The sequence below is a fragment of the Pongo abelii genome, chromosome 21 (assembly GCF_028885655.2).
Source record: "Pongo abelii isolate AG06213 chromosome 21, NHGRI_mPonAbe1-v2.0_pri, whole genome shotgun sequence".
NCBI classification, from domain to species: Eukaryota; Metazoa; Chordata; class Mammalia; order Primates; family Hominidae; genus Pongo; species Pongo abelii.
In genome coordinates this window covers 38,914,254-38,937,893 of record NC_072006.2, presented here as the reverse complement: position 1 = coordinate 38,937,893, position 23,640 = coordinate 38,914,254, and the positions used below count along the sequence as shown (strand labels likewise).

General features: G+C 40.7%; 1 protein-coding gene and 1 long non-coding RNA gene across 11 annotated transcripts in view; one reads left to right on the top strand and one right to left on the bottom strand.

Annotated features, from left to right (window-relative positions):
- NCOA6 (nuclear receptor coactivator 6) overlaps positions 1–23,640 on the top strand; it is a 110,401-nt gene that overhangs the window by 57,338 nt on the left and 29,423 nt on the right. For 7 of the 10 annotated variants that reach the window (XR_008517126.2, XM_024238683.3, XM_024238690.3 and 4 more), the window contains 5 exons: positions 9,436–9,564; positions 10,264–11,166; positions 13,518–13,664; positions 17,518–18,634; positions 21,093–21,214. Coding sequence is in view for 9 of the 10 variants with exons in the window: in XM_024238683.3 (XP_024094451.3) it covers positions 9,436–9,564; positions 10,264–11,166; positions 13,518–13,664; positions 17,518–18,634; positions 21,093–21,214 (2,418 nt within the window). In the remaining variant the exon portion in view is untranslated. The remainder of the gene's footprint in view (positions 1–9,435; positions 9,565–10,263; positions 11,167–13,517; positions 13,665–17,517; positions 18,635–21,092; positions 21,215–23,640) is intronic. The other 3 variants (XM_024238687.3, XM_063720623.1, XM_024238688.3) reach the window with 2 other exon arrangements.
- Positions 1–23,640, bottom strand: part of LOC129052214 (uncharacterized) — a 50,287-nt gene that overhangs the window by 23,637 nt on the left and 3,010 nt on the right. The window contains exon 2 of the long non-coding RNA XR_008517133.1: positions 30–195. This is a non-coding gene — a long non-coding RNA (uncharacterized LOC129052214). The remainder of the gene's footprint in view (positions 1–29; positions 196–23,640) is intronic.

Here is a 23,640-nt window from a genome sequence, read left to right as displayed (position 1 = left end):
AGATAGGTGGGGGTTCATGGCATACTTACATCTCTATTTGCTGAATCAGGAAAGCTAGACATGAGTCCTTCCCGGAGGCTAGGGGTCACAGCATGAAGCATCTTTGCAATCTTTTGGTCTCATGCTTAAAGGTTGATGAACACTGAGCCATGCAGCAAACATTTATTGACTTCCTGTTGTGTGACAGGACCTGTGCTGTTGGAAATAGAAATGAATGAGACATTTTCTACCCTCATTATTTTAATAGTACAATGGAGAATGTAACTTTCCAACTCCCACTTTCTCTGAGGGGGAGAATATCTGTGAATTGAGTTCTTGTGTGCTTATGTGGAATCTGAAGATGTATCTGGGAGAATATGTGTTTTTATGTATTTAGAATTTGAGACAGTTATAAATTGCTTCCTTTTCTAGTAATCCTGAAATTTCTTCTTCAGAGATGGAACTCAATATTCTGAGATTGAATCTCAGAATATTAGAATTGAGTTGGCTGTCATTTAAAGCTGAGGAAGCTGTGGAACTCACATAAAGGAAGTGATTTGCCCAGGGTCAAGGAGCGATAAACTAGTATCACAGATCTTCTAACTCCCAGTTCAGTGTTTTTTTCGCTGCACTAGTGGCTTTCAATTTTTTTCAGCTGCAGGACCCTTTATTCAAATAAAACAGAAAAGCACAGCTGCTGTGGTTGAAGCAGAGTAAGAACCTGCTTACCCAGTCATTCCCCTCCCACTCTACCGGAGTAGCTGTTGGAGAAATGCAGCAGTATAGAGGAGCTCAATTTATAAGATGCTAGTCTTGGCCGGGCACGATTGCTTATGCCTGTAGTCTCAGCACTTTGGGAGGCTGAGGCGGGTGGATCACCTGAGGTCAGGAGTTCGAGACCAGCCTGGCCAAGACGGTGAAACCCCATCTCTACTAAAAATACAAAAATTAGCTAGGTGTGGTGGCAGGTGCCTGTAATCCCCCCTACTTGGGAAGCTGAGGCAGGAGAATCACTTGAACCTGGGAAGCGGAGGTTGCAGTGAGCCGAGATCTCACCCTGCACTCCAGCCTGGGCAACAGAGCGAGACTCTGTCTCAAAACAAAACAAAAAAAATGCTATTCTGAACTGTAGCTAATGAATTGATCATAGAATTGGAACTAGGTTTTTATTCTGGTACTACCATTTACTGGTTACCTCAAGCTAGTTACTGTACTTCCCCAAGCAATACTTTCTTCACATATAAAATGAAATAATAATACCTACCATCTTTTGAGCTCATGCTTGAAGGTAGAAGAGCCCTGAGCAGTGTAGCAAACATTTCCTAAGTTCTTGTTAGGACTTAGGAAAATATATATGTCAGGACCTGTGCTGTTGGGCTGTTGTGGAATACCATAAAATAGATGTAAAATATCCAGCTTGGTATTGTGTACATAGATGTAGTTCCCCACAGAAGTCTGAGCATTTGGTGTTAAGGTAGCTTTATGAGAAATGATAGATGACACTGTTGCCACTACTGGAAGGACATGGGCCAGAAGCAGAGTGGGAAAAGCCTAGCCAAGTTAGATATAGTTAATGAAAGAATGAATAAACCTGGAATGAGCATCAGGAAATCTGGGTTCTAGTCTCAACTCTTGGCCAAAGGACTTAATATTTACTGACCCTAGTTGCCTATAAACATCTTTAATTATGTTCTGGGAACAATGCTAGAGATCCCTTCTAGGCTTAAAATGTTAAGACTCCACTTAACTGTTATTAGTACCCTAATTATAAGCTCTGTTAGTCTAGTATCTGGCAAATAGCAAGCATGTTTACTAAGTATCTCTAAGAAGTGCATGTAAATTGTAGTGCTTTTTTTTTGAGACAGGGTCAAGTGTTCCTCCTGTCTCAGCCCTGCAGTAGCTGGGACTACAGGCGTGCACTACCACACCTGGTTTATTTTTGTTTTGTTTTGTTTTGTTTTTTGTAGAGACAGGGTTTTGCCATGTTGACCAGGCTGGTTGAACTCCTGGGCTCAAGTGATCTGCTCACCTCAGCCTCCCAAAGTGCTGGGATTACAGGCATGAACTGAGCCACCATACCCAGCCAATTATAGTGCTATAGTTGATTATCAGCCTAGGAAACTGAGAAGCTTTAGGTTGAAATCAGGTTAGATTGGTATTTAATGAAGGACTCAGATTGTGATAATGTATATACTATAAAGTTTCAGGAATAATCAATTAGTAATGACCTGTAGTAACAGTAACATCTTAACCCCCAAGATATCTCTCTTTACTACCAAGCATATTTTAGGATTGCTTTTCTCTGTTGTCTATTGAGACTTGAAGGATGCAAACAAAGTTTAATATTAGGTTAAACTGAACAGCTAAATTTTTCTAGGGAAAGAGACCTTAAATCCCCTCTAAAACAATAATAAGTAACTTTAGAATTGTGTATCTACAACAGTTGGTTTTTCAGTTATTCTTAGTACTACTTTCTTCACTTAGCATGGGCAACAGAAAGTTAGCTAATAAGCAAGAGTCTTTTGCAACTAAAACTAAATCCATAGCTTGTTGTTTTTCATAGCCTTATAGAATTCCAAGATTTGTGGGGATACTATAGTAGTCATTTAATTCAAGTTTCTCAACTTCAACACTATTGATGTTGGGGGCCAATAATTTTTTGCTGTGGGAGGCTGTCCTGTGTGTTGTGGGATGTTTAGTAGCATCCCTGGCTTCTACCCACCAGATGCCAGTAGCACCACTACTTCCCTGCATTTGTGCCACCTAAAAATGTCTCCAGACATTACCAAATGTCCCCTGGGGGACAAAATTTCCCCTAGGTGAGAACCTTGGATCTTGTGCAGGTTCCCATCTAGTACTGGAATGCATGTTATAGTGTCACTATTGAACATGTAGTAGCATATACTTGAAATTTTCTGGGATTAGGAAGCTCATTATGGACGAAGAAAACCTGTTTTTTTTTTTTTGAGACGGACTCTCGCTCTGTCGCCTAGGCTGGAGTGCTGTGGCACGATCTCGGCTCACTGCAAGCTCTGCCTCCCAGGTTCACGCCATTCTCCTGCCTCAGCCTCCTGTGCCACCATGCCTGGCTAATTTTTTTTTGTATTTTTAGTAGAGACGAGGGTTTACTGTGTTTGCCAGGATGGTCTCGATCTCCTGACCTTGTGATCCGCCTGCCTTGGCCTCCCAAAGTGCTGGGATTACAGGCGTGAGCCACCGTGCCCGGCCAGAAACCTGTTTCTTATCTCACGAGAGCTTTCTCTTTTTTTTTTTTTTTTTTTTCTTGTGAAGCAGTCTCACTCCATCGCCCAGGCTGGAGTACAGTGGCGTGATCTCAGCTCACTGCAACCTCCACCTCCTGGATTCAAGCGATCTCTCACCTCAGCCTCGCGAGTGACTAGGATTACAGGCAGGTGCCACTACGCCCGGCTAATTGTCTAATTTTTGTATTTTTAATAGAGATGGGGTTTCACCATGTTGGCCAGGCTGGTCTCGAACTCCTGCTCTCAGGTGATCCACCCGCCTGGGCCTCACAAAGTGCTGGGATTACAGGCGTGAGCCACCGCACCAAGCCCTTATGAGAGCTTTCTTAACTGTCTACCATTTTTAAAAAACCAGGTGCGATTCCTCAGAAACAAATCCAGTTTCAACAGATAAACATTAGCCTAACTGTCCTCTCCAACTACAAAACTTAAAATATAACTTTTTTTTTTTGAGATAGAGTCTCACTCTGTCACCCAAGCTGGAGTGCAGTTGCACGATCTTGGCTCACTGCAAGCTCTGCCTCCCAAGGTCAAGCAATTCTCTGCCTCACCCTCCCTGGTAGCTGGGATTACAGGTGCCCACCACCATGTCTGGCTAATTTTTGTATTTTTAGTAGTTTCACCATCTTGGCCAGGCTGGTCTCGAACTCCTGACCTCAAGTGATCCACGCTCCTCAGCCTCCCAAAGTGCTGGAATTACAGGCGTGAGCCACCACGCCTGACCTGTAACATTTAATATGTAGCTGGGCGGCCGGGCGTGGTGGTTCACGCCCGTAATCCCAGCACTTTGGGAGGCCGAGGTGGGCAGATCACAAGGTCAGGAGATGGAGACCATCCTGGTTAACATGGTGAAACCCTTTCTCTACTAAAAATACAAAAAATTAGCCGGGTGTGGTGGCGGGCGCCTGTAGTCCCAGCTGCTCGGGAGGCTGAGGCAGGAGAATGGCATGAACCTGGGAGGCGGAGCTTGCAGTGAGCAGAGATCGCGCCACTGCACTCCAGCCTGGGTGACATAGCAAGACTCCTTCTCAAAAAACAAACAAACAAAAAATGTAGCCGGGCTTGGAAGCAGAGGGGTAGGGAAAGAAAGTAGAGGAACTCCCTAGGGCAAAAAAAAAAAAAAAAAAAAAAGTTAAAGGTGAATATTTAAATGGCAGTAAACAAATGAGATTCTGCAGGGTCCAAAGCATTTGGGTTTTAATGGCCGGGAAGGGATAGAAGATAAAGCCTTGGGTCAACAGGAAGAAGCAAATTAGAATTCAGAATTCTTCATGAAGCCAGAATTTTCAGTGAAAGATAGATTAGGAAAATGTCACCCTCTGGCATAGGGAAATTTGTCTATGTTCGCAGGGGCTCTAGACATTAGGTGGGAGAATGGGTGTTGTGGAATTGTCTTCTCTACCCTCTTGCATTTTGGACATTTAATATGTTAGTGAATACCCATTAATAGCCAGGCTAAGTCATTAACATTAGGTAGGTCTAGACTGGTGATAACTGTTGAAGCTGTGGAGGGGCATATTTTCTCATCCCAAGTCATTGCATACTTCTCCTAGTTAAAGCCTGATATAAATGAGCTTATATTCTGAATTTATACAATTTAGGATTAGATTCCCTCCCTCTAGAATTTTAGGTAATAGGAATATCAGAGTATTAACAATTATGAGAATCATAAGAAAACAAGACACTATCAAAACATAAGGAGAGATGGGGGAACAGAACTTACAGAAATTTAAAAATCATCAAAGTGGATAACTTATTCAGCAAATTAGAAATAGCTGGATTGAAAGGTGAATTTGAATAAATCACTCAGGATGCGCAGAGAAAAATAAAGAGATGTAAATATGAAAGAGGTCAAGAGACAAGAAGAATAAAATGAGAAGGTTTAACATATGTTTGAAAAGAGTTCCTGAAGAAGATAAAGAAATTGAGGAGGGATGACAGTCAAAGAGAGAATGGCTAAAATTTTTCCAGAACGGATGAAAGACGTAAGTCCTCCGATTCAGAAGCCAAGTAATCCTGAGCACTACAAAATAAAAATAAATCTACATGTAGACACAATATTGTAAAACTACAGAACATTGAAAAACAGAATGTTAAAAGCAACCCAAAAGAAAAGACGTATTATTTACAGAGGAAGGACTATCAGCTTTTCTTGATTTCTCAACAGCAGCGCTGGAGGCCAGGAAACATTGGAATAGTTTTTTCAAAGTGCTGAGGATATAATTGACAGCCTAGAATTTTAAACATAGCTATACTATCAAGAGTAGTATGAAATAAAGAGCTTTTCAAAGAGACTAAGAGAATTTACCATTAACAGACCCTTGCTAATTGAACTGCTCAAGGATGTACTTCAGGAAGAAGAAAATTGAACCTAAGATGGAAGAAATAAGATCTAAGAAGGAATGGTGAGCTAAGTAATTGATAAGCATGGGGTAAATCTAAATAAGCATTGACTTATTTAGTAATGATGATGATCATGTATGTCTTTAAACTTTAAGTCAGGTATGTCTGTTGACATTTTAAAGATACCAGTAAAATAATATGAGTGGAATATGTAACTTCTAAACTAGTAGTGGAGGATTAAAGAAGATGACCGTGATGAAAAAAATTAATCCAGTAAAATTCAGGAAAATAGGAAAACAGCATAGAAAAAAGGGTAAATAGAAATCATAAAATGACAAAATAAATCAAAATATACTAGTAGTTAACAATAAAGGTAAATGGATTATGAACACTGATAAAAAGGAAATGATTAATCAGAATAGTATTCTCAGGTTTACCTATGTGCTGTTACAGGAAACACATAAAATATAAAGACTCAGAACGTTCAAAGTTAGAAAGATAGAAAGATTAACAAGGTGATTATTAACCAAGCAAAGCATAATAATATTTTTATCAGATAAAACAGACATTAAAATAAACAGCATCACTGAAGGTAAATAGGGCCACTATGTAATGTAAAAGGAAAAATTCACTAGGAAGTTGTTAAACTCTTAAGTACTTAACAACCTAGTCTCAAGACATTTAAGAATTGCATGTAAACAGCAAACCTTAGGGGAGATTTAACACACCTCTGTGAGTAATTGATGGCCAAGTTTGTAAAAAATTAGTAAGGATAAAGGAAAGCTTGAATAACAAAATACTTTTTATGTAATGGACATATATAGAAACCATGCAGTCAGCCGGGCACGGTAGCTCACGCCTGTAATCCCAGCACTTTGGGAGGCCAAGACAGGCAGATCACGAGGTCAGGAGTTCGAGACCAGCCTGGCCAACATAGTGAAACCCTGTCTCTACTAAAAATACAAAAATTAGCCAGGCATGGTGACGTGTGCTTGTAGTCCCATCTACTCGGGAGGCTGAGGCAGGAGAATCGCTTGAACCCAGGAGGCAGAGGTTGTGGTGAGCCAAGATCGTGCCACTGCACTCCAGCCTGGGCAACAGAGTGAGACTCCATCTCGGAGAAAAAAACAAAACCATGCAGTCATAATTCAAGAATTCTTAATATTTCCAAGCATAAATGGAAAATTTATACAAACTGACCAAGGATTATTCCAAGAGCAAGTTTCAGTAAATACCAAATATTAATATCATATAGATTCTGTTCTCTGACCGCAGTACTGTTAGGTCAAGTCAGTGGCAAAAAAAAAAAGCATAACCAAAATATCTCCTATTTTTGGAAATGTAAAAATGCATTATAAATACTTAGTGATTTAAAAAAGCAATCCTGATGGAAATTAGACAATATTTAGAATGGAATTATGAGAATAATATATACTGAAATTTATGAGATGTAGCCAATACAACACTTCAAGGAAATGTTAAGCCTTCAGAAATTTATATTAATGAAGAAAGAACACCAACTGAAAATTAACAAGCTACGTGTCTGACTTAAGAATTGAGCAGAGCAGTAAGTTATGAGGGAAATAATACAGATAAGAATAGAGATAAGTAAAATATGAATTAAAAAAAAACCAACAGAACAGCAAAACCAAAAGATTATCCTGCCTCAGCCTCCTGAGTAGGTGGGATTACAGGCGCCCACCACCACGCCCAGCTAATTTTTGTATTTTTAGTAGAGACAGGGGTTTTACCATATTGGCCAGGCTGATCTCGAACCCCTGATCTCAAGTGATCCACCTGCCTCAGCCTCCCAAAGTGCTGCGATTACAGGTGTGAGCCACTGTGCCTGGCCCAAAAGATGTTTCTTTGAAAGAACAGCTAAAACTGATGAATGTGCTAAGCCCACCAAAGAAAAAAAGAGGCACAAACAATGTAAAGAACGAAAAAAGTACAAATTTTAAAAGGTGAATATTATAGTATATGAGTTATATATCATTTTTAAAAAGAATAGAAAAAATATATTCCACAATTAACTATGCTAATAAATTTTAGTGTTGGCAAAATTATAATTTAATAAAAATTGACAATGAGACATTGAAAACTTGAAAAGTCTATAGCCATTTAAGAAATTGAAATAAAAATCTGTTTCCCTGTAAATCAATTAGTATGACCTATAGGCCCAGATGGTTTTACAGGAAAGTTTTATCAAACATTTAAAGAACAGATACACACATTCTTCCAGAGCATAGAAAAAGAAGAAAGATGCTTTCCAACTCATTTTGAGGTTATTTTCACCTCGATGCCAAAAATCAAAATGTCATAAAATCTGCCCTTCAAGCTAAGTGTCATCATTTTCTTTTTAGAATTTTTCATTGCTCTCTTATTCATACCTCAACATTCCTAAAAGTGTGCTTTGGCCTACTTAGTCCTGCAAGATGCTCCATGACAGAGAATTCTGTAGCCAAGGAAAGGAAAAGAGAATAAGTATAGGCGTTGTCACTTTTTTTTCTTGAAGACAGGCTCTTGCCCTGTTGCCTAGGCTGGAGAGCAGTGGCATGATCATAGCTCACTGCAGCCTCAAACTCCTGGGCTCAAGTGATCCTCCTGCCTCAGCTTCCTAAATAGCTAGGAATCCAGGCGCTTGCCACCACACTGGCTGATTTTTTTATTTTTTGTAGAGATTGGGGTCTTGCTATGTTGCCCAGGCTGGTTTCAAACTCCTGGCCTCAAGCAGTCCTCCCACCTTGGCCTCCAAAAGCTCTGGGATTACAGGCATGAGCTACCATGACTGACCTATTCTCACTTAGGAGCACAGATGATAAATTCTGAAAAGTTTAGCAGTATCAGAAATTTTCAGATATGGAGAAAGAGGAGTTCTCAAACTGCTAGTTTGAGTATAAATTGGTATAACCACTTTTGAGAGCAGTTTACCAACATCTAGTAAAATTAAAGATGCTTAGACTTTAAAACCTAGCAATTCTAAGTATATAGTCTAAAGACACTCTCATATATCCACAAGAATTCATGACAAATACACAACATTGCAAAATTATAAGAATAAAGGAAAAATAAAACCTTAGTATTCATCAGCAGAAGGGTGGATATATGGTTCTATACAATGGAGCCCTTATAACAGTCAAGAGAGATGAATCTCAAAAAATAACATTAAGTGAAAAAGGAAGCTGACAAAGAATGCATATAGTAAGGTGCCATTTATACAAAGATTAAAAGCATACAAAAAATGCTGTTTATCTACAGAAAAAGTGCAGTTTTCCTACAGATACAGAAAAGGTCAATAAACATGAACAGAACCGCAACTGCAATAAGAGGGAGGAAGTGGAATGGAAGGAGTAGGGGGCTTCTGCTGTATCTACATATATATCTGAAGGACATAAGAGCAAATTTTTTAAATTTAAAAAAGGTAGATGGTGGGTATAGAAACTTCCAGGCTGGGTGCAGTAGCTCACGCCTGTAGTCCCAGCACTTTGGGAGGGCTGGGCTGGAGGATCGCTTGAGCCCAGGAATTCGAGACCAGCCTAGGCAACGTAGCGACCCCATCTCTATAAAATATAGAACGATTAGCTGGGCACAGTGGTGTGTGCCTGTAGTCCCAGTGGCATGTGCCCATGGTCCCAGCTACTTGGAAGGCTGACTCGGAAGGATCACTTGGGCCCGGGAAGTCGAGATGGCAGTGAGCTGTGATTGTGCCACTTGGCAGACTGGGCAACAGAGCGAGACCCTGTCAAAAAAAAAACAAATTTTCCATATCTTTTCATGTTCTTGAAATAACTCATTAAAAAACAAAAATTGTGCCAATTCCAGTACTCTATTCTAGGGATCTTTTTTCTAGGAATAATAAGGATGAACAACCCTGCCACTGTTATGATACCCCCGGGTGGAAATGTGCCATCTTCCATGATGGCACCAGGCCCCAATCCAGAGCTGCAGCCCAGGACTCCTCGCCCTGCTTCTCAGTCAGGTAATGACTTCCAATCTTTGAGGATGAAGAGTCTGAAAGTTTCTGCACAGATCATTACAAAATTCAGTTATCTCTGATGCTGAATTTCTAATTTCCAAACTCACAATGTCACCTTCTTTACAAAATCTCACCTGATATCTTCAAGCTAAATGTCATTATTTTCTTTTCAGAATTTCTCATTGTTTTCTTATCAATTATACCCCAACATTTCTAAAAGTGTGCCTTGGCCTGCGTAGTCCTGCAAGATGCTCATTACATAGAATTCTGTAGTCAAGTAAATTTGGTAAATGCATCATTCTTTACCCTCCCTCCTGGAGATTCAAAAGTAACATATTGGAGGCACTGAAAGTCCTACAGTGAAGAAACCCATCTAAGTTTGTTAGGTTCAGTGTTTCCCAAACCTAATTGTTTTGTTTTCTTATAACGCTAATTAGCATAGTTCTCCAGAATATGATTTGGTAAATACTGGTCTCCATGTTTTACATTTCGCTCTTAATGTCCACTACTGACCAAGCTCTTTTTAAGGCAGAATTCATCATCATGGTATGTTGCTTCATACATAGAAGGTATTCACAAGCATTTATTTTATCGAGTAGTACCAGCAGATTTTACTCTGTATATCCAGAATTACAAAGGCCACTGCTCTAAGATCTGGATTGCAGTAGGTTAATTATTGCTTTGTTGACTATCTTTAAACAGATGCAATGGATCCACTCCTCTCTGGGCTCCATATACAGCAGCAAAGTCATCCCTCAGGATCTTTAGCTCCCCCACACCACCCAATGCAGCCTGTCTCTGTGAACAGACAAATGAACCCAGCTAATTTCCCCCAGCTGCAGCAGCAGCAGCAGCAGCAGCAGCAACAACAACAACAACAGCAGCAGCAGCAGCAGCAGCAGCAGCAGCAGCAGCAACAGCAGCAACAACAGTTGCAGGCAAGACCCCCACAGCAACATCAGCAGCAACAGCCACAGGGAATTCGACCCCAGTTTACTGCCCCAACTCAGGTGCCTGTTCCTCCAGGCTGGAACCAGCTGCCTTCTGGAGCCCTTCAACCTCCTCCAGCCCAGGGTTCTCTGGGCACAATGACTGCAAACCAAGGGTGGAAGAAGGCTCCCTTGCCCAGCCCAATGCAACAGCAACTCCAGGCAAGACCATCCTTAGCCACGGTACAGACGCCTTCCCACCCTCCCCCTCCATATCCCTTTGGCAGCCAGCAAGCCTCACAAGCCCACACAAACTTTCCTCAGATGAGCAACCCAGGCCAGTTCACAGCTCCTCAGATGAAGAGTTTGCAGGGAGGGCCCTCTAGGGTCCCAACTCCCCTGCAGCAGCCCCACCTCACCAACAAGTCTCCTGCCTCCTCACCCTCCTCCTTCCAGCAGGGATCCCCTGCATCCTCCCCAACGGTTAACCAAACTCAGCAGCAGATGGGACCAAGGCCACCTCAAAATAACCCACTTCCCCAGGGATTTCAGCAACCTGTCAGCTCTCCGGGTCGGAATCCTATGGTTCAACAGGGAAATGTGCCACCTAACTTCATGGTGATGCAGCAGCAACCACCAAACCAGGGGCCACAGAGTTTACATCCAGGCCTAGGAGGTGAGGAACACTGTAGCTATTTGTGTTGGTAAATTTGCTGGAGCTAGATCTTAGTAGAACTTCAGTTTTTAGGGTTAATGGAGGGAGTGAAATAAGGATGTAATTATTTGGTTTTGTGGATATGGTGGTGACACTTGATATAACAAAGTTAACTTGATACATTATGCAGCATCTTACTGGTTAAATTTAAGCTAGCTCTCTGGACTAAAATTCAGGTAAAATTCAATGTAGAGATGTTCATTTTGTTTTTCAAATTATTTTTGCTTGATCTTGTACTAGTAAATTAAAATGTCCAGAAGAAAAATGCATTTTGTTAACAATTTAAACTTCTCAGTTGCTGAAAAATTAAGATTATGCAATAGAGCAAAAATAAAAAGAACAGGGTCTCATTGAAGAAAAGGCCCTTTTAGTTATCAATTTTGATAATCCTAGTTAATAAAATAGTAAGCATGGTACTTGTTAAGTTTGGTTAAAGTATTAAAGGGGAATAAGTTCAGAAATCATTGACTTTTATAGTTTTATAATACCAATGCCTGCTCCTTAGAGAGGGAATTCCACCAGTTATACCTAAAGGAGATTTATTTATTTATTTTGTAAGGTGCCTCTTGTATGAAGAAAAAGCAATGGAGCTTAATGTGTGAGAGGTAAAACGATTACAGTAAAACTTATCCATCTCCATGTTTATTATTTATTCTTATTAATCATTGATCTAGTGCACATGAATGTGCTTGGAGCTTTTCAGTAAGGTATAGAGTATCAGTAATACTGTCATCTGATAAACATACTCCCCACCAAAAGACACCCATTGCCTACCCAGAAAAAAACCCTTGCATCTTTAGTGCAACATAGCAAAGGCATGTTCCCATGGTTTCTGATAAAGTTAAGTTGCTCATCAGCCTTTCACTCTCTTGTAATTAATTTTGCTGACATGCAGGCTCTAATATTTGAATCGTAAGAAGTTCTTAGAAAATGCAAGAATGTTTCAGCTCCAAATTTCACTGTTCAGGGTATCTAGCCCTGGATCAGTGGAAGCTGGGTAGTCCCTCCTGCAAATGTGATTACTGATTTAATTACAGTGGGAGCATGCAAATGGGACTTGTCGCTGTTAAAGAAAGGACAAATGCATATTTGTCTACAAAGAGTTTTTCAGGACATTGAAAATTTGGCCCTTAAAAAAATAAATGGCCGGGCGCAGTGGCTCACGCCTGTAATCCCAGCACTTTGGGAGGCCAAGGCGGGCGGATCACCTGAGGTCAGGAGTTCGAGACCAGCCTGGCCAACATGGTGAAACCCCATCTCTACTAAAAATACAAAAATTAGCTGGGTGTGGTGGTGCACACCTGTAATCCCAGCTACTTGGGAGGCTGAGGCAGGGAGGATTGCTTGAACCTGGGAGGAGGAGGTTGCAGTGAGCCGAGATTGTGCCACCACACTCCAGCCTGGGCAACAGAGCGAGACTCTGTCTCAAAAAATAAAAATAAAAGTAAATAAATAAATGAATGAATGTAATAAATTTTTAAGTGAGTTTAGGTCTTGATGCTTTCATAGAGCAGATGATATGCTCACCTAGGTGATCTGGCCACATCAAGGCCTGTGTTGTAAATGATAAGTGGGTTCTGAGATTCTCCTTATTACAAGTTTTCTAAAATTAGCCCTTCCAAAAAGGAACTGATACTTGAGAAAGATTCCATTAGAGTATGGTTTTTGGTACCAAAGCTGTCAGAATCACAGCAAACCTTATGAGGGGAAAGCATAATGATTTTATACAGCATCACTTTGAAGCTCCCATGAACTGTTTCTAATCTCCTGTCTCTTCCAAAGAGACAAACGCAATAATGGGGGGAAATTTTCTGCAAAGGAGATTGTCATCAGTTTCCCTCAAAGGAAAAATAATCAATCTGTCCTTAATATCAGGACCCATCTCTTTGTTTTATACTATTTCACATCAATTTGTTTGAAATGAGAGAATTTAGCATATTCCTTTGGTGCCTGTGTTAAAATATCTAAAGTTTTGGGGTCCATTGTTAATTACAGAGAAAAGTGAGCCCTCAAACCTTGCTGTGGCGTGGCCTCAGATCACATTTAGGGAGCAGATTGCCATCTTTTCCTTGGCATGTTCTAAGTGTAAATTTTTTAGTATTTATTTTTCATTTTGACAATGCCTCATATAAGAGATTGTGTTGATTTTTTTAACCATCTTTCCCAACCTTATTATTAAAGATCCTACCAGTGTGACAGAGAGAGCTAAGCCAGTGGAGACTTCATGCAGCTCATCCTTCCTTATTCATTCCATATCTAAGCAAGAGTATAAATTTGCTAGGTAACTGCCTTACTCATTGTTTTCTATTAAGGAATGCCTAAACGCCTCCCACCTGGCTTCTCAGCAGGACAGGCCAATCCGAACTTTATGCAAGGTCAGGTGCCTTCGACCACAGCAACCACCCCTGGGAATTCAGGAGCCCCTCAGCTGCAAGCAAATCAAAATGTCCAGCATGCAGGTTTGTTTTCTGTGATTTGTTTAGCCAGCATTTATTGAGCATTGTGTGGTAGACTTGATAGACAACAGGAGTATACAGATAAGTAGTAAGTCTTGGTCTCTCCCCTTAATTTCAAGCCCATAAATAATTATTCTTTCAGGGCAGTAACTTTTGTCAGTATATCAAAAATAGGTAAAATGTCACAGGAACTCAGAAACATCTAAGAGGAGATGGAACTTGAGTTAGAGCAGGAATCAGCAGTATTTTTTTTCTCTGAAGGGGCAGATAGTAAATATTCTTGGCTTTTCAGGTTATATAGTCTCTTGTTGGAGCTACTCAACTTTGTTATGATAGCACAGAAAGTAGCCATAGACAATGCATAAACAAACAAGCATGGTAGCATTCCAAACACTTGTTTATTTACAAACCAGCAGAGGGCCATAGTTTGCTGACCCCTGAGTTAGAGCTTGCTCAGGTAGTAAAAGGCAAAAAGGCATTTCTGGCAAATGAAAACCACAGACACAAAGGCATGGAGGCATGTTTGGACAACTGCAACTTTTTAAATCTCTACGTGGTACATGTTAAGCTTTGCTTATGCTGAGTGTCTGAATTCTGGTTTACAATGTGATATTTTTCAAACTTCATCAGTTCAGGTTTAATACCAACAGTGTACTGCAAAAAGAAGAAATTTCGGAGAGGAAATAAGATACAGGGGAATGGCTAAAAAGTATTTGCAAAGCAGTAATGTATAAGCTCAAACTTCATGTTTCTGGTTGCTTAAGGACCACATGACTAATCCTCTTACCCTTTCTCATTGAAGCAGTTTGGACTGAGATAGTGCAACTACTTTCTGAATTCCCATCCCCCGTGGAGTTAATTTAGTAATGTGACTCCAACTTTAATTGTAAATCACTAAGGAATGAGACAAAAATCTGACTTTTACAAAAAAAGTTCACACTATTTCTGGCAGGGTAACAGAAGGGTAGTGCAAACTGCTTGAATTTCTCTATCTGCTAATGCAGAACTGCGTTCCTGAGTTATATGAATTCATGTTTGTTTTTTTTATTTTGTTTTGTTTTTTGAGACAGAGTCTCGCTCTGTCACCCAGGCTGGAGTGCAGTGGCTCAATATCAGCTCACTGCAGCCTCCACCTCCCAGGTTCAAGCAATTCTCTGCCTCAGCCTTCTGAGTAGCTGGGATTACAGGTGCCTGCCACCACGCCTGGCTAATTTTTGTATTTTTAGTAGAGACGGGATTTCACCATGTTGGCCAGGCTGGTCTTTGAACTCCTGACCTCATGATCCACCTGCCTCGGCCTCCCAAAGTGCTGGGATTGCGGGCATGAGCCACCGTACCCAGCAAATTCATGTTTTTTTATAGAAAGTTTTAAAACAGGCTGGGCACGGTGGCTCACGCCTGTAATCCCAGCACTTTGAGAGGCCGAGGTAGGCGGATCACTTGAGATCATGAGTTTGAGACCATCCTGACCAACGTGGTGAAACCCTGTCTCTACTAAAAATACGAAAAAACTAGCCGGGTGTGGTGGTGGACACTTGTAATGCCAGCTACTTAAGAGGCTGAGGCGGGAGGATCACTTGAACTTGGGAGGCAGAGGTTGCAGTGAGCTGAGAGCATGCCACTGCACTCCAGCCTGGGCGACAGAGAGAGACTTCATCTCAAAAAAATAAAAATAAAAATAAGTTTTAAAACAATAACAAAGTCATTTCTCATTCTTGCACCCTATCACAGCTATTTTGTGTTTTTGTATGGCACCTTCCACATGTACATGTTTTTTGTTTGTTTTCTTTGTTTGCTCTTGTGCCCAAGCTGGAGTGTGGTGGCGCAGTCTTGGCTCACTGCAGCCTCTGTCTCCCAGGTTCAAGCATTTTTCTGTTTCAGCTTCCTAAGTAGCTGGGATTACATGCCCTGCTATTTTTTTAATTTTTAGTAGAGATGGGGTGTCACCATGTTGGCCAGGCTGGTCTCGAACTCCTGACCTCAGGTGATCCATCCACCTTGGCCTTCTGAAGTGCTGGGATTACAGGCCTGAGCCACTGTGCCCGGCCCACATGTACATGTTTTGATTTCTCCTTTTATCCTATCTAAAGTAGCTCTACTCTTATCTCTTACTTTCTCTTTTCTCACCCTAGTTTCTCTTGTTAGCTTTTACTGCTTCCTGAAAAAATACTTGTCTGTTTGTTAATTGTGTCTCTTGCCAGTTAGACTGTAGGCTCCAAGGATGCAGGGATTTGGTCTGTCTTGTTTACTGATGTTACCTCAGCACCAAAGTGCCTTCTATGTATCAGGTACTTAATGAATAATTGTCAGTTGAATGAATATACACAGTGTATTTAGTGTATACAAGCATATACAGTGGTCATGGAGTTCCACTTTGAGTTTATAAGGCTGGTTTAGAAAATCTTCCTTGGAGTTCAGGAAAAGTCTGGATAGTGTGAACAAGGTAGTATGCCCTCTGCCTTCATAGTTGGAGCATGGACTGGCTTCATAACTTCATTATAGGGGACTTTCTAGTCCCCATTTAAAAGTGAAAAATAAGGCCAAGTGCGGTGGCTCATGCCTGTAATCCCAGCACTTTGGGAGGCCAAGGTGGGTGGATCACCTGAGGTCAGGAGTTCGAGACCAGCCTGACCAACATGCTGAAACCCTGTCTCTACTAAAAATACAAAAATTAGCCGGGTGTGTTGTTGTACGCCTGTAGTTTCAGCTACTGGGGAGGCTGAGGCATGAAAATCACTTGAACCCAGGAGGTGGAGGTTGCAATGAACTGAGGTTGTACCAGAGCCAGATTCTGTCTCAAAAACAAAACAACAAAAAAAGTGAAAAATAAAAGGGATAAAATTAACTACAAAGTTATTCAGTTAAACAGGGAGATAATGCAAGTAGCTATAGGAAAATCCCAAAGACCCAGTAAATAAATAAGCACTACAGCAAGGCGGGTAGCAACTTTTGTCTAAGTTAGAAATAGCTGAGAAGACTAAAACATGTGCCACGTGATTCACCAGGGACTGCTCAGGAGAGGGTCACTGAGGTTTTATTATTCCTCTATTTGCAGCTTCCAGATGGGTCATCTAGTCAGTTGGCTCCCACCAGAGGCTCAGCTTCCAGATCAAGATTAACTGCTCTTTACCACATCAGGGCAGAGGAGACCTGTCCTTGGTGTTCTTTTCTTTGAAGGGCAGCATCCACATATCACACACATAGCTTTTGAGAGTCATTATTATTACAGTTTTCCAAGAAGCATTTTTAAATGTCTTCTCATCATTGTTGAGGTTTTCCTAAGAGGACACTTCACATTCTTATAGCAGAGTTATTTCACTAGCCCATAGTGCTTTTTAAATTTAATTTAATTTAATTTTTTGAGACGGGGTTTCACTCTGTCACCAGGCTGGAGTGCAATGGCATGATCTTGGCTCACTTCAACCTCCACCTCCCAGGCTCAAGCAATCCGCCTGCCTCAGCCTCCCAAAGTGCTGGAATTACAGGCATGAACCACCCGAGCCTGGCCACTACAAGTCATTTTAAAACAATGAGATGCTGCCTTTCTCATTATTTAATCTGAAAGAAAGTAAACTTTCTTGATCTTTGAAATGTTAAATCTTTAAGATACCATATGGGAATGTAGAAACTGTTTCTCCTTCTCTATTATATGGTCATTGGGAATGTAAGCAGTTATCCCACAGCCACATCTTTATAGTTTAGAAAACTCACAGGAAGTATGTCAACAGCATATTTATGTTGGTCAGTGGATATAAGGGTGATGGATGTCTTTCTGAGTAATGTAACTTGAGTATCTTAATACCAATAAGATAAAAATATTTATTTCTGAAACTATGACTTTTTTTTTTTTTTTAAGGTGGTCAAGGAGCTGGTCCTCCTCAAAACCAGATGCAGGTGTCCCACGGGCCACCAAATATGATGCAGTCCAGCCTCATGGGAATTCATGGCAACATGAACAATCAGCAGACTGGTAGTTCTGGGGTTCCTCAAGTGAACCTCAGTAACATGCAAGGCCAGCCCCAGCAGGGCCCACCATCTCAGCTGATGGGCATGCACCAGCAAATCGTGCCCTCCCAGGGCCAGATGGTCCAGCAACAAGGAACCTTGAACCCTCAGAACCCTATGATCCTTTCAAGGGCCCAGCTTATGCCACAGGGCCAGATGATGGTGAACCCTCCGAGCCAAAATCTTGGGCCCTCGCCCCAAAGGATGACCCCACCCAAGCAGATGCTTTCCCAGCAGGGCCCACAAATGATGGCGCCACATAACCAGATGATGGGGCCTCAGGGGCAGGTTTTGCTCCAGCAGAACCCAATGATAGAGCAGATCATGACCAATCAAATGCAGGGGAATAAGCAGCAGTTTAACACTCAGAACCAGTCCAATGTCATGCCGGGACCAGCCCAGATAATGAGGGGACCAACTCCGAACATGCAAGGAAATATGGTGCAGTTTACGGGACAGATGTCAGGACAGATGCTGCCCCAGCAAGGGCCTGTGAACAACAGTCCATCTCAGGTTATGGGCATTCAGGGGCAGGTCCTGCGGCCACCAGGGCCCAGCCCACACATGGCCCAGCAGCATGGTGATCCTGCTACTACAGCAAATAACGATGTCAGTTTATCTCAGATGATGCCTGATGTTAGCATGCAACAAACCAACATGGTCCCCCCTCATGTGCAGGCCATGCAGGGAAACAGTGCCTCGGGAAACCACTTCTCAGGCCATGGGATGTCTTTCAATGCACCTTTCAGTGGAGCTCCCAATGGAAATCAGATGTCCTGTGGTCAAAATCCAGGCTTCCCAGTCAATAAGGATGTCACGCTAACGAGCCCGTTGTTGGTCAACTTATTGCAGAGTGATATATCTGCAGGCCATTTTGGGGTAAACAATAAGCAAAATAATACCAACGCAAATAAACCGAAGAAGAAGAAACCCCCTCGGAAGAAGAAAAATAGTCAGCAAGATCTAAAGTAGGTTGTATGGTTTTGCCTCAAATTTTATTCATTTGTTTTCTGTGTGGATAACTTTTTTGATGGAAAATTTTACATCATATAAAACTAGAATAGTATAATGAAATCCCCCTGCTTCAATAATTATCAACTCATAGTCTATCTTGCCTTCATCTGTACTCTGTTCCATTACCCTCTTGAGTATTTCAAAGCAAATTCACTGGGTAAATATTTCAGTGTGTGTCTCTAAAAGATAAGGACATTTTTTAATATGCCCGCACAATATTGTTAGCACACCTAGAAAACTAATACTTCCTTAGTACTCTCATATCCAGTGCTCAAACTTCCCTGATTATCTCAAATTTTTTTCTTAGAATTTGTTCAAATAAGAATTCAAACAAGATTCATATGTTGCAATTGGCTGGTATATCTCTTAATTTTACAGTGTTGGGGGGTTTTGGCAATCAGCCTGAAAAGTAACCAGTGCTACCATATGGCAACTCCACAAAGCACTGACTTCCGGCTTATGATGGCTATTGGGGAACCAGAGAGGCCAAATGTGTTTTGGAAATTAAAACTACTGCTGTCTCTCAAATAGAAATGGTTTTTTTGCACAGGTGCCTTTCCTTTAAAGGCTCTTTATCATCCCTAGAAGCTTAAAACCCCACGCTAAGATGATTGGACCTTTTAAATCAGTTACCCTTTCAGTAAACGTTCTCCAGGTGAGTTATTTTGCAAGATCGTAGCAGGAAAGGCAATTAACAATTTATATTTCATTTCCTGAAGCTAAGTATTAATTTGTGTTTCTGGGTTTGATAAAATGTTTCCAGAAGGAATATTCACTGAGCTATATTTTGTGCTTTTAATCATAAAAAAAATCATAATAAATGAGGAAATAATGGCTAATGAATGTAAAACAGGTTAATTGAAATAAATTGTTAGAATTATAGAAAAAGAATCAAGAAACTTTATTTCAACAAGCTTAAATGTTCAAAATTAAACCAACTACCTTTATCCCAGCCTTCCCACAACATTCTTTGTACTATATTATATCATGCTCACTTGCCTCTTCTTGAATCTTACGCTTTAAAAGCTAATCATGGTATATTATTAATAAAAACCTATATTTTCCTGAATTCAAACTTAATTATCTAATTTTTCTGATAGCTCTCAGTTAAATTCTTTACTAGCATCAACCTATGGGAATAATTATTTAATAAATATTTTATTCTCTCGGTAGTCTGGGAGTAAAATTGCAAGGTTATTCAGTTGCCTCTAGTGTGCATTTTTTGCCGTCTTCACCAGCCCTTGGGGAAATTGTTACTTAGGTCTACAAATTGTGAAAGGGACCTTACACAGCATCAGGACTCCCAGGAAAGGGAGACAGTGGGTTTACAGGAAAAGTACCTGCTTCCAGCTCTACCACTACTTCACTGTGGAATCTTGGGCCTGTTTCATACACCTTTTTGGGCCTTTGTTTTCTCATTCATAACATGATGGGGCTGGACCAGATATCTGAGATTTCTTAGCTCTACAATTTTCTGAAAGTAAAGGTTCACTGAATCCTTGCCTGTAATTTAAAGTGAGAGAGAAGTCTTACAAGGAGCAAATTGTTATAGGGGTCTGGATGTGCTGACGATCTGCTTCAGGTTCTAAATTTCCATGTGCTGGGGGGCTTTTAAAATGGATTTTGGTGGCTTATGAAACTGTACAGAGTATAATGAAACAAAACACTACCTAAAAGTGGGTGAACAAAATCAGGGCAAAGGGAAACTAAAGACAGAAAAGAAAAGTACAATTAGTACTGAGATTACAAACAAAATGAGGCCCGTGAGCAGTCTTGTTCTTTGAGAATGTGGGTGTTAGTAGCTATAATTTTTTCATTTTTTTCTTCCCCACTAAAAATTTTGAGCTACACCCAGGTAAAAGTGAAGGCATCTCAAAGCAAATAGAGATGTCTGCAAATTCTCATTCTGCAGCAGAATTTTTATTGTGGTGGTGTCAGTCTTTGTTCTCTGAATACCATCAGCCAACCTATACAACCTTTTGCAAGGTGTTACGAATTGAGCCCCCACTGTTATATCCACAAAAAAGAAACAATCAGACCCCCTAGTTGAATTTGATCGCTACATTGAAGATAGTGTGGTTTCACAGGAACAGTACCTTATAACATTGATAGCCCTATGATCAGGTCTTAAAACAGCTAAGGAATGGGTGATTACATGAAAATTATTGCATCAGGAATTTGTGGAAAGCATTCTGAGTAAATACAGTGCTGTTAGAGTAAGTGGATTTTAACATTTAATGAAATTGCCAGATTATTTTTATGCCAATGTTTAATATTTTATCTAGACTAGAGAGATATGAATAATGGTAATGCAAACATTTTAGTTCTTCAGAAATAGGGGAAGGGTTAAGCTAGTTTTGTGTATTTTCTATACAACTTATTCTAAACTATGTTACTTTTTTTTTTTTTAAGCACCGCAGATACTCGCCCAGCTGGTCTGGAAGAGGCTGATCAGCCACCGTTGCCTGGAGAACAAGGAATTAACTTGGATAACTCAGGCCCTAAACTGCCAGAATTTTCAAACCGGCCACCAGGTGATAAAATGTTAGCTAGATTATATACTTATTACAGGTGCATGTGGCATTACAAGGCTTCCATGTCTTCGAGGAAACAATAGTATTTTATTTTATCTGCTAACTAGTCTATTTCAGTGATTTAATGTGTCTGGTATTTGGAAGCTTTGCCTTGATATTAAGTAAAAATTTCAAATATAACTTTTGAAGGCACATACACACTTTCTCTTCAAATTTGTCTTTGTTATTTTAAGTCCTCATAAAATCGGACTGAAATGTGGTTGGGCACGATGGCTCATCCACCTGTAATCCCAGCACTCTGGGAGGCCAAGGTGAGCAGATCACTTGAGCCCAAGTGTTCAAGACCAGCCTGGGCAACATGGTGAAACCTTGTCTCTACTAAAAATTTTTTAAAAATTAGCCAGGTATGGTGACACGCACCTATAGTCCCAGCTACTCAGGAGGCTGAGGTGGGAGCATCACCTGAGCCCAGGAAGTCGAAGTTGCAGTGGGCCGTGATCGTGCCACTGCACGCCAGCCTGGGACCCTGTCTCAAAAAAAAAAACCCTGAAATGTGAAGTGCCTCTTTATTCTTGTCAATGTCAAGGTTCTAGTTGGCATCAGAACAGGATAAGATTAAATGGAGAGATGATTTCACTCTAATCCTGCTTGCCTGCCTTTCCTGCAGCATTTCTTCCTGGGGCTTTCTCAAAGCAGGGAACTACCAGAGTTTAAAACAAGATGATCTTTTTTATAGAAGTTTCATTAATGAGTCTTTAAAATATAAAGAAGATATAAAGAATAAAAGAGACACCCATATGTCTACCACGTAGGTTAATAATTTATAATAAATAGGACCAATATTGGAAGCCCCCTTTGTTGTATCCTCTCTGATTATAAAATAATACTATCCTTTAAATGTTGAAAAATTATGTCAAAGATGGAAAAGCTCCTAAAATTAATTCATTCAAACCTAGATATTATAGAACCAAGGCCAGCTGCCACAATATCTCTATACCTGGTTATCTTGGCCTGAGCAATGACTTGTAACTTTATTCTCCTATGACATGGTTGAAGATGCACAACCCTTCACACTTAGGCTACTCTCCCCTGTGTGTACAGAGGGTATGTTTTGTTTCTTCCTCACTAGTTATTTCAACTCCTTTTTGGCATGAAAATGAGAGTGACATTATTTTAGGAATAAACTTTAATCTACCCCTAAATTATGTATTTTAAAATTGAGTCCAAACAAAAAGCTAAATCCATCATGATATCAATACTTTGTGTTATTTATTACAAATTATTTGGGCATATCACACTTCCTGTCAGTGAGATGCAGCAGCATAGCTGAGACTGGGCGGTCATCAGTCTTTGGGGAGTATGTCCAGAAGGCATTGAGAGCAGGAACATGCCTTCTTGCCTCAGACACATCTGAACTCTTCTTATATGAATCCCAGGGGTCTTTGTATACATTTATTGCCTTCTTTCTGCAAACTGGGGGCCTGCAGGCTGAATTTGGCCTATAATGGGTTTGAGTTGCTATGCAGTGTCTTAAACAAAAGTCCAAATTTAAATGCCTTTAAAGAGGGCATCTGCTCTGCAGTTTGGCACTGTTGACAGGACTCCTGCTGTCTTATACCAGTCCACTTCTATTCTCTACTACCTGCCTGGCCCCTAAAGGCATAGGAGTTTGCATTCCCTGAGTAATAAATTCGGTTTGTGATTGTATTATGGGCACTGTGTGTGTCCTGACTTTCCCTCTTCACCATTCTGTCACGTCAACCCCAATCTGTCTTATCATTAGTGCCTTTTGGACTGCTGCCTCCAGCTTCTGGACTCTGTAGCAGCCATGCCCTTAACTGTTACTTTTGAGAGGCTGCTGTATTGTCTGTGCTGTCCTCTTTGGTATTTACTGTCTGGTGGGCTGATTTTAAAGATAAAAGGCATCCGTGTCATAACCCTGACATCAACAGGCTTTTGCAGCAATTACAGTTTTCTTAATGTGGGAACCCCAGACTGAATGTGAAAAATAGGAACCCACTGTATTTGACTATGTAGTCGAAAGGACAATTGAACCATAGAAATGCCATATGTTATTGGCTTTATAAAGGTCAAGAAGTTACTCGGGCCTAAAATGAAAAAGGATTTTAAAAAAAATCTTCAAAACTGGATTCTACACATTGTATTCGTTGATACCATGGAAATCTTTGGCCAGAAGACACTAATTGAGTACTGAGTCTGACCCACAAAATTTGGTAGCTGCTCTATGAAAATGTTGAGTCAGCATTTCTTTTGACTGCCAGAGCCACTTGTTCTTATTCCTACACCTTCTTAAAACCTCCCTAATGTACTCTTCATGCAACAATGGAATGAATCTAGTTTGTGGAACTGGAATTGTATCCCATATATGCCCAGCTGTATGCCCACTTTTTCCCACAGAACCACCG